The sequence below is a fragment of the Pseudopodoces humilis genome, chromosome 8 (genome assembly GCF_049639895.1).
Source record: "Pseudopodoces humilis isolate 2021_Gansu_Grassland_sample_001 chromosome 8, ASM4963989v1, whole genome shotgun sequence".
Taxonomy (NCBI): Eukaryota; Metazoa; Chordata; class Aves; order Passeriformes; family Paridae; genus Pseudopodoces; species Pseudopodoces humilis.
This window is the reverse complement of record NC_142207.1, coordinates 6,556,169-6,570,419: the sequence shown is the minus strand read 5'-3', so window position 1 is coordinate 6,570,419 and position 14,251 is coordinate 6,556,169. Positions and strand designations below refer to the sequence as shown.

General features: G+C 42.9%; 1 protein-coding gene across 6 annotated transcripts in view; it reads left to right on the top strand.

Moving 5' to 3' along the window:
* MGAT5 (alpha-1,6-mannosylglycoprotein 6-beta-N-acetylglucosaminyltransferase) overlaps window positions 1-9,977 on the top strand; it is a 114,201-nt gene extending 104,224 nt beyond the window's left edge. For all 6 annotated transcript variants that reach the window (XM_005519617.3, XM_014249447.2, XM_014249448.2 and 3 more), the window contains 2 exons: window positions 1,415-1,572; window positions 2,744-9,977. In XM_005519617.3, coding sequence (XP_005519674.1) covers window positions 1,415-1,572; window positions 2,744-2,942 — 357 coding nt within the window. In that variant the 3' untranslated portion in view covers window positions 2,943-9,977. The remainder of the gene's footprint in view (window positions 1-1,414; window positions 1,573-2,743) is intronic.
* The last annotated feature ends 4,274 nt before the right edge of the window (window positions 9,978-14,251 follow it).

Here is a 14,251-nt window from a genome sequence, read left to right as displayed (position 1 = left end):
TTCATTGCTTTGACTAATTCTCAAAAGCTGCTGGTGTTTCACAGCTCCCAGGATGTTCAAGCACAATTTTTAGCTGCACGTGCTTAGCACTTCGCCTAATTAACATGTCAGATGAACCAAAAATAAGAAGTAAAAATAAAGACTGAGGCCTTATTTTGATGAGTTTGTGGTGGAGGCAGGAGGAACAGAGAAAGCAGTACAAGCTTGAAACGGGAACAAAGATGCTGGAATAAGGAACTGGTCTGGTTCAGAGGCCGTGTGCTTTGACTGTGACAGTGGACTCTTCAGGGGATGAAGAGATGGGGCCAGATACTCTCCCACTAGTCACTCTATGGCCAGTGAACCTGTAGCATTCAGAGAAGGTGCCCAGAGTTCCCCTTCTGAGGCCTTGGCTGAAGGTCAGGAGGAAGGACAGTGTTCACAGGCAAGGTTTAGTGAACTTCCTGAACCTTCAGATCCAACACCTAAGGCTGAAGGCATTACGGTCTGAGGTAAGAGAGCTGCTGTGAGCTGTGGTTGCACAGCCAGCAGTGCCACCTTCCGCTGCCTTAAAGCAGCTTTGTCTCCAAGCTGCTCCATCCTGCCATGCCCTGCCCCTGCAGCAGCCAGAGAGGCTGTTTGGTGCATCCCTGCCATCTGCTGAGCCCATCCTCTGACCCTGTTTGCTCTGGGGCTGCACACATGGCTGTGTCTGCTCTGCAAGGCAGCAGCAGAGACTGGGAACCAGAGGCAGGGATTGCTTCAGTTTTGGCACTGGCATCAAAGGAGCAGCCAGGCAACCACAGCCAAAGCAGCAGGGATTCCCTGCTGTATATCTGGGAGCTGTTGGATGAGGCTGGGCTGATGGAACAGACATGCTGACTTTGAAAGATGTGGCCAAGCAGAGAACTTGATAACCCAGCAGAAAATGTTTGGGGCAGGATTCTGTGAGGTCAGAAAACTGACTTGGCTCAGCAGAGGCTCAGCTGAGCCCCAGAGCTTGGCACAGGGAGGGAGAACATTCCCCCAAGAGCAAGAAAAGACAGATGAAGGAGGACACCTCCTTTGGTCTCACCTTGAAATTTGTGGGTGCCTGCCAAGTCATGATATTTTGTGATTTATGACTGTATAATATTACATTTGTGGTTAGACCTAGAAGTATGAGAACTTCCTTCTTCAGCAGAGGAAATCATAATGGAATGAAAAAAGCTCAAGCTGATACTGAGAACTGGTAAATGAATTTGGGGGCTTTGGGTCACAGTGAGGAATCAATTCACACAAGTTTTGGTTTTGCCCAGAGAAAGCAAACCATGATGGATCAGGCCCAAATTATTTGATCACCCTTTGGTGAGAGCTGCCAAATGTTGAAATGCAGTCTGAGTATTGTGAAATGTTGTCTGAACACATCATAACAAAACATGATCTGTCACTGCAGGATTTCTGTCACGGGCAGGTGATGTGGCCCCCATTAAGTGCCCTTCAAGTAAAAATTGCTGAACCTGGAAAATCCTGTAAGCAAGTTTGTCAGGAAAGCCAGCTCATCTGTGAGCCTTCTTTCTTCCAGCATCTTAACAAGGACAAAGCTCTGCTTAGGTAAGTATTTATAGCACAAATATGTTGTCTGGTCTCTTTATTGCACTGGTTTTCACCACACTTGGAATTTAAAGCACAAATTGTGTGAGAAGGGAAGGTGGGGAGAGCAGCTCTGGCTGCAGCAAGCTGCAAGTGAGGGCCTGGCAGTGCTTTGTGGAGTGGGTGGTGGTGGTGACTGCTGAGAGCACCCTGTTAAACCTGTCACTATTGTCCTGGGTCGAGAATTGTGAGCCCTGCAGGTGCAGATGTGTAAAACTTACCAGCTGTGCACTAAGGAAAGGAATGCAGCTTTCAGGTGCTGTCTCTTTGGAAATGTGTCTGTGTTCCTTTCAGAATGAAATCAAAGTTCTCAAAACCAGGCTCCCACAAATGGCTGCTAGGGAATCTGCTTTCAAGGTTTTCTATTCCCACTTTTTGCTAAATTACACTGTAGAAGATTTTGGGGGTTGTATTTTCTTTGAAAAGTTGTAATTTCCAGTGGAGTTCAGAAGCAGCTCATATAAAAACTTTCTTTTCTGGCTGTCTAGACAAAATCATAATCCTGTGGAAAAAAAACCCTGTCTGTTAAATGCTGCAAGTTACCAATGTATCCAGAATAAGTGAAAAACAAGGCTCTGCTGGAATTTCTACCCTCGTGCTTAAGCTTTGTGGTCAGAAAATGGCAACTGGCATTTTTCATTTCCCTGCTGGCTGGTTCCTGGGAGCTGCAGGCCCTTTCCCTGTAGCCCAGGAGCAGCATCCTTTATCTCCACAGTCCAGCTCACCCACCTGGAACTGCCCAGGGCTGCTGGCTCTGTGGGGCTTCCCTGGGGAAGAGACTTCCTGAAATCAAAGAGAATATCTCCTGATTTCAGATTCTTTGAGTCTGTCCTACTGAAAATCCATGGTGTATTTAAATATTCGGTTTTGGGGAACAGTCAAAAGCATTTTTTTTTCTCTTTAACTTCTTTTATTAATCTTTAGGAAACAGTAAAGCTGTAAAGGCTGCACTGCCCTCTGCAGAGAGAATCTGTACAGCAGAAAAGTCATGTTCTGGAAAGCTGCGCTTGTAAATGCACTCAATTTAGGGTCTAATAGGGCAGGCTTTGTTACCTTTAGCGAGAAGGGATGAAAACTGCACCAAACTTCCGTAACCTCAGGTGTGATGCAGATCACGTGCTTTGCTTTTTAGGCACAATATCGAATGTCTCACCACGGAGTCTGCAAGCGATATCCTGGTCCCCTCTTTTGATGCGAGGAGGAAGCACTGTGTTTTCCAAGGTGACCTGCTACTGTTCAGCTGTGCTGGCTCCCACCCTGCCCACAGAAGGATCTGCCCCTGCAGGGACTACATCAAGGGGCAGGTTGCGCTCTGCAAGGACTGCCTATAGCAGCAGCAGGGCTGCTCCCAGCTGGGGACAACGTGAGTAGTTTGGAGAGGAGTTCCTTAGTACTTCCTGCACTTTGGTCCAGGTTTTCCACTGCAGGCAGAGCTATCGTTGCTGGGCAGAATCATCTACTAAGAGAGGAAGGATTCATAATAAACAGCTGTAACTGATCTTTCCTTCCTGTAAGGACGTTGGCAGTGTCACTCTTCAGATTCCTTCAACTGTTTGAGAAGAGAAATGAGTCTCATGTTTGACAGTGATTTGAAGATGACTGCACTGAATAGTTTGTAGAAAATTTCCAGACTCATCAAATTTCTGGTTTTGTTGTTTGGGTGAAGTGTTTTCTATTTTTTTAATGAGTTAGGACATCCCCCATCATGGTTAGCTAAAGGATCTCAGCTTCATTCCAGTAGAAAATTGAAAAAAGTGTGCTTGAAGGATGGGATGCTGGGGAAGGAGGACTTAACATTTTATTCAAGGTGCACTGGTTTGGGTACAGCTTTGGCTTGAATGGCTACAAAACAGTTTACTTCACAAGAACTTGGAATAATGAAACAGCTCTGTACTCTGCTATTGGGTTATTTGGGCCCAGTTATTTTTTTGTTTTGATTTTTATTTTTTGTTTTTTTGGCTTTTTTTTCCTTTTTTTTTTTTAATTAAATCTTTGTATACTACTCAAGATATTGTCTGCATCATAGCTGCTGCACCAGAGCAGCCTAAGCAGAGTGTCACAAATGAGCAAACAGGCAGTTGCCAGCGTGTGACGCATCTTGGTGACTGCACAGCTCACTGGGGTTGTGGCATTCTTCAGCGTGGAAAAGCTACAAAAACACACAACCATTTTTGGAATGGACTCATCACAGTTTACTGGTCCCATTTAGAGAGTAATCCTCAGAATTTGCCCACGCTTCTGTTGTAGTCTGTCTACTAGAAATACTTATGTGTGAAGCAAAAAGTACTCAGCATCATTGGAGCAATATTATCGTTAGAGCCTCAGTTTGCTACGGCTTCCAGTAGTTAAAGTGTTGCTGAATGGCATAGAAAGGTTAAACTAAGCTAACTATAATTATTGTATGGTAGAAATGTAAAATGTCTTCATAACTAGCTAGGTTTTTAAGGAGAAATTTTTCTGAAGGACAAGTAAGAGGAGACAAAGAACTGAAAAGAAAATAATTGATCAATCCTCTTCGGTTCTTTGATTGTTTTTCTGGTTTTAGAGGGCTGCTTGTTTCTTCTTCCCTTTTTATCAGGCACACCAATTGCAAATTTAGGAGAAAACAATTGAAAAGTTCAGAATTTAAATCAAAGTTGGTTGGAATTTTTTAATTTTTTTTTGAGAGAAGCAAGTTAACTCCTCTGAACTGCTGCCTTTTTACAGAGGTAATTTTTGTTATTTTCAGCAGAAGGTGACATGCTTGACAGCACCATTTGTAGTCAGGAAGTTACATGTTAAGATTAGTGAGAAACAAATCTGCAGTCAGAGTCTGTAGGTTTGCAATTTGGACGTGCTCTCACCATGCTGGAATAAAACCTCAAATCAGCACAGATATTTGTTTTCATAAAGATTACCAGGTAGTAATGAAAGGCATAGATGCTTTACATTTTCCTTTCTCAGACATATCTGCTTGGTTCAGATTTTTCATGTAAGCAGTGTTCATTATCTGTGTGGGAGTATTGATGGATGTGGCGACCTACCAAAGACCAGGCAAGGGAGATGTTATTGAGCTGTGGATAAATCCTCCAGAACAGGATACATTTTAACTTCCAATTTGAAAGCAGTGAAAGAGCCTTTTCAAGCATTTGGTTCCCTGCCTCAACACTCCTGACAGTGTTACCCTGTAACACTCCATAACATCTCTGCACAGCACAGGAGGTTGTTGACTATCCAAAAAAGATGTGTGGGAGCTGTTGAACAGCAGGGTCACCAGGATCTGGGTTTGATGATGTGAAAATCTGCTGTATTTTAGATTAATTTTCCAGAAACAGAACAGCTGGGTTCTCTAATGGGAGGCAGAATTTTTGTATGAAAAAAAAACAAACACAAGCCAGTATGAAAATCCCTCCTGTTGCCATAGCTCAGCATTTGCTTCAGTCAGCACAAATGTAGTTTACCATAATTTCACTGCCCTGGAAAAGCTGGGGGAGGACAATTGGAAATGGGTTGAGCAGGCACAACAATTCATTCTGTATTTATATAAAATATCCCCTGCATACCTGTGCATATTTGTGCAACTAGAAAATTCTGCCTATCACAGTGCATGAACTTCCAGCTGGTGCTGAAAGTAAAGGCAACAGCAGGACTTGTCTTCACCAGTTCAGCCTGATGTTTTTCAGGCAGGAATTGATTTTGGACTGGGATATCATGGAATTATCTTGGAAACAAAGATTTCTGCACTTATGGGGTGCAAAACATGTGGGTTCTGCTGTAGTGCAATTCTTTGCTGTAAATACATGTCTGCTTGGTTCCCCCTGCTGTAAGGCCCACATGGCAATACATACTGCATTTGATTTTGCCTCTAAACCTTTAAAAATGGGAGGGGTTTGGTATTTGTTATTATAAGATTTTCTGGTCTAGTGCTTTGCTCAATGTTAAGTTTGCCTTTACCACAGCAGGGAGAGTTTATTATAAGCTCTGTTTTTTCATGCTGTAGCCCTGTTTCTAGTCTGCTGAACTGAATTACTGCATTCTGGCAAAAATGAAACAGCAGCACCAACGCCGCTTGCGTTTCAGCCAGGGACAGAACGCCCAAATTGGCTTCAGAGTCAGTGGACTCTGTTCTTGTTTCCACTGAAACCCATAGAGAAGATTCATTAATCTTGAAGAATAACAAATTAAGACCTTCAGCTTCAGTCTAAATTCCTGTAAAAGGAGCCTATCATGAGAACTGTAAGTGCACAGTTACTCTGTTGCTCACTGAGCTCCACACACGCTTCCCACCACACAGCCCCGTTCCCTCGCCCAAAGAGAAATTAGTGAATCCTCCTGCAGATAAACACCCAGGCAAATCCATGTGGGACTAGTGAAAAGTTTGAATTACTTACTAAAACCTGTAATAGATATCCACATTTCAGGCTAGCAGGCAGCTTTCTGTCTGAGTTCCATAAGTATTTTCTTTCCTAATTGAAGAATAAAGGTGTAGTCTAATTCTTGCACTCAAGCAAGGACATCAGAGAGGGGACCGTGCTGCTGTTTTCAGCCTGACAGTCGAGCTTGCAGCTTCCTGTGCTCAGAAGTCAGGTTTTTGCATGACTGCATTTGAATATATTGATCTGCAATTGATGGGAAAAAAATGTCAAAAGTGGAATACAAAACCATTTTACAAGCTTTTAAACATATCTCTCATATCAAGACATTCTTTCTTTTAAAATTTTGTATTTTTGTATGTGACCTAGTTTTTTTCAAAAATCTTGTTCCTACGGGATTAGAAAACTTGAGAGAAGCATTTACATATTTATTAAAATTAACATAAAAGGCTTGCCTTTGAAAGGTAAAGTTGGTAAATACACACTGTTTAAAAATGCCAATAAAAACCTCATTTATTTCATATATGCAAGTTGATTTGCACATGTATAAATAGAGTTGCTTTTTGCATTTTTTGCTTAGTTTCTATGTTTCTTTTTGTAATTTATAGTTGCAGCAGTGTGTTTGCTTGTTTATATCAGATTATGTTTCTACAAATATTTAGTTTATGTGCCTTTTTTGCTTTCTTTGGGGTTCGGATGTGTGTTTGGAATATGGATGCTGTCTGAACAAGTATAATGGAACACTAATTCCAGGTAAATTGTGCTGATGACTCTACAACTTAGTGGTGTGAATTTTGAATGTTTTTAAGTAGTGGAGAAATCTGTTCTAAAACGATACAAGGCTTAATAAGATAAAAGATGCTATAACTTTTAATAATTCCTGCAAAACATTGCTTCTGCAAGCAGAATGCAATTTACTGAGAATCTGTGATTTGGCATGAGAGCTCCTGCTGGGACGGGATGTCTGTTCGATGACCAGGGAGCAAAGGAAAGCCATTAACATTCCCCAGGGAGACAATGATAACAGAAAACCTCCAGGAGCAGCCACAGCTGATTTGATGAGCAGGAAAGTTGAAGATCCACATTGAGGTTTGCGAGGTGTTGGTTTTTCAGATAAAGGTGTGGAGGGACATGGGCCGGTTCCCGGTGCTGCCAGAGAATGCAGGACTTTTATCAGAGCTGAACTGCAGCTCTCGGTGGGGAGGGACTGAGCAGCTTATTGCAGATGGATTTGCTTTTTTTATGCTGCTACTTTTCTGCAGTAGTATTTTGCAAAACAGCTGCTGATGAGATTTCAGTTGGGATGGGATTGTAGCCAGAGCCAGGACTCTGCACCTTCCCAGCTACTTAGTGTCAGCTTTTGCACCTTCCTGATTATCAAGAATTCAGACTCATTGAATATTTCTCTTGATATCATCAGCTCCAAATCAGGCTATCATGTTGTACCACTGCCCTTTAAAATCCTATGCAGCATCCTTGATTTGTCCTTAACAAGAAAGACATGCCCTCCCCTCTAAGAGTGCGTGGCCCATCTGAATTGCAAAGGTGATTTATGAGTTTGCAGCGCTGTTCACATAAACAAAACCCAAATTGCTTTCTCAGGTATGTTGTTTGCTCAGAGTTAATTTCAGGACCAAATTTTGCTAGTAAAATAAATTAAATGGGATGAATCAGGCTGGATACAATCTCATCTGAGCCTAATTAACTTTGTGACTCCCACTGGCTTCAGTGATAGCACAACTCCTCCATTAATGTTTCTTAAAATTAAAGAAATCAGCCCTCCCTTTCTAATAAGTGTAAAGCACTGTATCTTAAATGATAAATACCAAACACGTGCAGGGCATATTGTACACATATCAGCAACCAGTTTTTCTTCATGTCACAACATAGGTTAGCTCTAAGTTGATGTTACTGATTAATTATTAAAGTATCAGTTGAAAATGTGGTTAAATTGCTGTTCAGTCAACAGTTGGGAGTCTGAGAGGTGGCATTTTTGATTGTTTGTTTTTAGAGAGACCAGGAGTTACCAGTTTCTGATTTCCCAGTCTTTTTTCCAGGGGTGCTAACGTTTGGCATGGCTGTTTCCTTGTGATGTTTGTCCTGCAGCTGCTACAACTTCACCTTCTCACTTGTGATCTCTTTCCATCTGTAGTTCTCCTTTGGCCCCATTGTTGTAGGGATTGCTGTAAACTCAAGAAGAATAATGCACTGAGAGATGAGTTTTCATTGGAGCTGAAATGGTCAGGGACATAGAGGATTTTATTGAGATCTGCTTTAATAATATTGCTGTAAATGTAAAATCAAAACACACTTTTATGGGCAGTGACTTAAATTTCACCTACACATTTTCAAGCAGTTCTGTAGGGTTGGTTTTTTTAATTAGTTTGTACTGTCCAAATATAATTATATTTAAATTGAATGTGTAAACAGCAACTCCAGGTGTAAAATGTTTACTGCAGGAATCTGTTGAAAATAGCAGAGGCTGGACCCCAGAGTGCCTCAGGTATGAGGCATCACTTGTTATTCTTTCTTCCAGGAAAAGCAACAAAGTGCAACCATTGCTGATGTGCCTTGCACGCTGGGACCTATTCATTTTTATAGATATCATCCTTTGCATATTCATGTAATTAGGAGCACACAAAAGTGTTTTAATTCATCAGACCTCTCTCAAGAGCACTCAGCCACCTGTTTATTAAGTGAGTACATAAAACCAGGTCCTCAAAGTTTTGATAAAATGAGTAGTAGCTTCACCCTCAACACGCAGAAACTGCTTTAAAAAAATTAGTTGTGCTCAAGTGATTGAAACCCTTCTCTGTGCTGGGCAGGTCAGTGCAGGTGCCATTTCCTTAAGTGCGCTGTGCATGGGACCAGAATTTGTCACCTCGTGTAAGGGCTCTCAGAACTGAAGCATTGAGGACTTTGCTGTCCCCATGGCCACCAAAGCACGTGGCTGCTTCTGGTGCAGGAAAACACATCTGTATTGTCACTGCAAATACCAGCCCTGGGTCCTGCAGGAGCCACCAAATCCTTGGCTTTAAGGAGAGCATGTAAATAACGCCTGGCATTTCCTGGAGCCATCCGGCCACCAAGTGCATGTAACACGACCTGGCTCAGGCTCCAGCAGCTGCAAAGTAGTTTGAAGTATCAAATAGGCACACGATAAATCAAGTTAAATTGCTGTCTGAGGGCAGTTAATTTTAATAGTGTAATACCCAGAACTAATTTATGTTTGTTAACAGGTCTGTTGCAGTACAGTGACAGTGAAAAATATTTTTAAGGAGTCATGGGTTTAATTTGGTTTTTGCAAGGAATGCAGGAGAGGATGAGGAAATGGCAGTTTTTACCAAAGGAGAAAAGAGAGTAAATTTTGTGAGAAAAGTCACCCTGAAGATTCTAAGAGAACGAGAAGATATCAGGGAATATTTACAAAGCTAATTTGGGCTTGGAGACATTGATCCCCCTGAGCTTGCTGAGCTGACCAAGGCACAGAGATTCTCCAGAGTGCAATTTGGGGCAGCTCTTTTGGTTCTGGTCTGCAGCATTCCCTGGAGGAGTCTCCCTCTTCATGGGTGAAGAGGGTCAGAGTCTGAATAAGCCCTGTAGCAGTGTAAATTAGGAAAAAACTCTACTGAATTCACTGAAAGTAAAATATTGTTTTTTGCAAATAATCATGTGGAGTCAAGGAGGGGTTTTAAATGTACACAAGAACTTCAGGGTTAGGCTGGTACTATGGGGTGTTTGGTTTGAATTCTCCCCTAATAGGTTAATCCTTTGTTTTATTTCAATGGTTGTGTTCCACTATATTACGTTCAAGCAGTTGGATTCAAACAGAACGCAGTGGTTCATATACTGCCAAGTTCCTGGGGTTCAATAGAATGGGATTTTTTTGATTTATGGTTTTTTTTAGAACAGTAAATGTCTGTACTTTAATGGCATAGAAAAATGCTTTGTTTTCACTGTTGTAGAAAAAAACTAGGGAGAATTTATTTTTCAATAAACTTTTTTCTTGTGTGATTTGGATTTTTGATTGTTTTGTGCTTAAATGGGAATGCCATGAGCTGCATTTTATCCCAAACTGCATTTGTGTGGCTTCTTCCAACTCTGCAGCTGGGTGTTTCTGTTGCTGCCCCACCTCTGCACAGTCCATGCCTCAGCCAGAAGAACATCAGGTGAGTAATGAACAGTTTGCTTTGTTTTGTTTTAAACCTGAGTTGGATAATGGAATACATGAAGCCTTCTTTCATGAGGCAGTTTTGTCACAGCAGTAGTTAGGAATTCCTGCTTTCCTACAAATTTATAGCTCGCTCAATTACAGCAGACACTGAATTTACAGCACACTGTAAATTTGGGAGAAAGGGAAAGTGAGACTGGAATTGCACAGTGGCTCTCAGGCCTGCAAGACTTACAGGCACAATGCACTGTGGAGTTGAAAGATAGAGCTACACTAAATAAATAAATAAAAATAGCTGGTAAAATAGCAGCTTTAGCGTGTTCTCCTGCAGGATCCAATTTAACAGAGTTCTTGGGAGCTTATGAAACATTTGCATGTGGAACAAGGGCTCAGGCATGAAGCTTTGGCCCGTGTGGGACTTGGGGTGTGCATTCAGTGCACTTGACAGGTGCCACATGAAATCACTTTGGCAGCTCTGAATAAATCCAAATGTCCAGAGTGAAACTTCTCCAGGGGAGCTGTCAGGGTATTTCAGTGGCACCCATTCTGCTGACAGACCTTTTCTGCCTACCCCAGGTTTTGTTAGCCCAGCCAAGACTGAGGGAAGGGCTCTCTGTTGTCAGCTGCTGGGAATGTGGAGAGGTTTTGGTGGAGGCATCCAAGAGTAATAGAGCAATTAATGCAGGAGTGGTATGCAGGGGAAAAAATAATAGTAAAAAAAACCAAAATGAAGACAGCTCTTTATCATTAAAAAAATACCCATTTGTAGCACAGTTGCTATGTATTAAAAAAAACCACAAAAAAGCACAACTACACTGGAGAGAAGCAACAACTCCTTTTTTTCCAGCATTACCTTTATCAAAGCTTTTTCTTTGTTGAGGTTTTGGTTTTTTATTTTTACTGTGGCCACACAAAAGTGAGTACTGTAGAATCAGAAGAGTACAGAAGTCAGTAAATTCAGCTTGAGATGCCTTGTATTGACCCTCTCCCAATTAATGACACACACCCTGGCAAGGAAGGGCATAAAGATGTCAAAGAGATGTCTGCAGGCTGGGAGAGGGTCTGTGGGGTGGGTTTGGATTACCCACTTAGCCAGTGTCTTCACTGGGAGTTCTGTGCATTGTGGCTACAGAGGGTGGTTTTTCCACTGTGCAGTGGTGCTGCAAGAGCCTTTTATAGCTGTTTCAGTGAGGAAAAGTATGTGAATATCCTTCATCACTTGCCCCTTTTTATGGTACTTGGCATACTTCCCCTTGGACTAAATCGGGTGAAAATGTTGTTGGTTCTGCGTTGCTGTTCAACATACCACAGTTTCCAAATGTTTCCTACCATCAAAATGAATTAGTGGAGGACACTGCTCATTCAGGCTCTTGTTCTGCTTATTTTTGGAAATGTTTTCCTTCCTGTTTCATTCCCTTAATTGTTGTTCAGCTTTGACATCTAAAAAGCTGAAGAGACATCTGTAAAATGGTGAGCAGCTAGAGTTAAATGTGGGCTGTGTTGCAGTCACATAATGGAAAAAAAAAAATCTATGAAAATTAGAACTTGGAATAAAAAATACACCATGCAGCTGTATTGGAAAGCTCATTTGGGGGAGCTTAAATACTGAATACTTCAACTCTCACATGCTTAAACTGGGTTTAGTCAAACTCCAGCTGGTGGAGAGTCCACAGATGGAAACATTTTGCTGGGACTTTGTGCTGCTCTCAAAACACTTCCCCCCTCAGTGTGCAAGAGCTGGAGCACTCACTTTGCTGCCTCACACTGCCCTGTGTTTGTGTTTATGCTTGTCAGGACTTGCTATTTTATTTTATTGATTATGGGCATTGCATTTAGCTAAAATCTAGGTAGTAAATCTTTGTAGCAAAAAAAACCTGGGAGCAGTTTGCACAGAACAGACTCCAGCTGTTCGGTCTCACCGTGTGTCCTTCCTTGCTTGGGAGCCTTGGCCTGCAGGACCTCAGGGAAGCACTGCCTGGCTGAAGACATCTGCTTCCTGCACCTTTGTGAGGAGAGACACGTCAGAGCAAAGCAGTGCTGGAAAAAACACTGAAAGAGTAAAAACTCCAAAGAAAATGTACCGAGGTGAGAGCCTTCGGTGGCTCAGCAGGTAACAGCTGGTGCTTCCATCCTAAGTACAGGGGATCTTGGCAGGGAAGCTGCCAAACCCCTAGAGACCCCTCTTGGCTTTCATTTCCTCCCCACCTTCTTAGGAGGGTGGGATTGATGTGATCAGCCCAAGCTGTGCTGCAGGCTTGGGTTCTGCCCCATGGGTCTGCCCAGTAAGAGGAGGTTGGCTTTGTCACTTGGCCTGTTGAAGAGGGATTGCCTGCACTCCCTGCTCTGTGGTGAGGTGAGGAGTGACAATAATCCCTACAGCCTGTGTCAGCAAGAGGAGAGTTCAGAAGGGTGCTGGGTTTGGTGCCAGCAGTGGGAGCTGACAAATGGGATGTTTCCCAGTTACTCACCAAACTAACTTGGAAGGAAATGTGCTTTGAGCCTGCCTGCAGCTGAATATCAGTTCTGGTGTAAGTCCCTGCAGGACCTGAACTCTGAGCTTCCCTTCTCCTGCAGCTCCTGGTGAGTGGGCTGGAGGCTTGGGGGCAGCTGTGCCCACCACAGTGGGCAGCTGATCCCCCTGAACAGGGAAAAAGCAGGAACTGTTTGGCTCCAAAACCTGTCCTGTGGCTGAAAGGAAAACAGCAGCTCCCAATCTTAGGGGGAGCAGGAGAGGGAAATATCCCTGGCTGGTCTGTTACTTGAATTAATTATGCTCTCACATTGCATAACCTGGCCCCACATGCCAGGCCACAGGAATGTGTTTTTGTGTGCTGCTCCTGTGCAGTTCCTGGTCCTGGATAATCACAGCCAGAGGTGCAGGGATGGGCTCTGTCACAGCTCCTCTCAGTGGCAGCACACCCAGCACAGGCAGAGGGGTGAGAAATCACTGCTAGCACAGCAAAACTGTCTGCAACCCGTGCGAAGCATCTACACAAGTCTGTGAATACCAGGGATAATCTCTATTCAAGGAGCTTCCTTAGCTCTTTATTTGATTGCTTAGGAAAAATGCGTTGTCATGTTGGGAACAAACATTCCTGGTTTGCATATTATTAAGGCTTAATAGATGGACTGGATGACCTTTAAAGATCCCTTCCACCCCAAACTATTCTATTAATTCTTGTCCCATGGCCTGGCATCTCCATGAGCTGGCCCACAAAACAGAATGCCAGAAATGCCTGCACATTTTCCCAGGCAGCTGGGACTGCAGAAATGCAAGTGGTGTTAGCAGTGGTGGGCACCTCTGTGGTACATTCCCAGCTGCAGGTGTACCTAGAGCTGAATTTGCCCACATCTGAGGAGCTGCTTGTCTGGGATCTTTGCTTTAGGTCCATTCCTGGAATATCATCAGGGAGCTTCTTTTGAGGATCTTTTTCTACCATGGTTGGTTGATGCTTATTTATGGTCTGCCTACCATAGCAAGAAGTAAAATGGAATAAATCAGCACCAGATGTTGGTCTGGTGATTTTTTTAATGACAATCAAGATTCAAAAAAAATCTGGCTTTTAGCTAAAAGTGAACATTATCATTTCCCATGTCTACCATGTGGGACATGGCTGGGGATTCAAGATTGCAGCATGTGTAATCCTGACAGAGTTTTTGATAGCTCCCTTCTCTGCTGAATAATATGGCCAGATTCAAAGCATCTGCTCAGTGTCACAGTCACTTTCAGGGATTAATTTGCAATTCTGAGCTTGGCCAGACTTTAATAAGTGTTGGTTTGCAGCCTTATTCTGGCCAGTGCTGTTCCTTGTGTGAGCACTGAGGCTCCTTGCTCACATCCTGTGCACAACAAAGAGCCCTTGGCAGTGCTGAGGGCTGCTGTGATCACCAGACAGGTTATTATGTTGGCCAGTGCCAAGTTTCAGGTGATTAGTCCGAGTGCTTTTGAGCTGTTGCAGCTTTTGAAAAGTCCACCTTCACTTAGCCTAGCTGGAAGAACACTTGCCATCTCATAGCTGGAAAAAATCGACTGGCATTGACATTTAATAAAACTCGTATAGAAACTGTTCCCTCTGAGCTCGAGCAGTGTCACAGTAGATGGATGAGCAGTTATTTT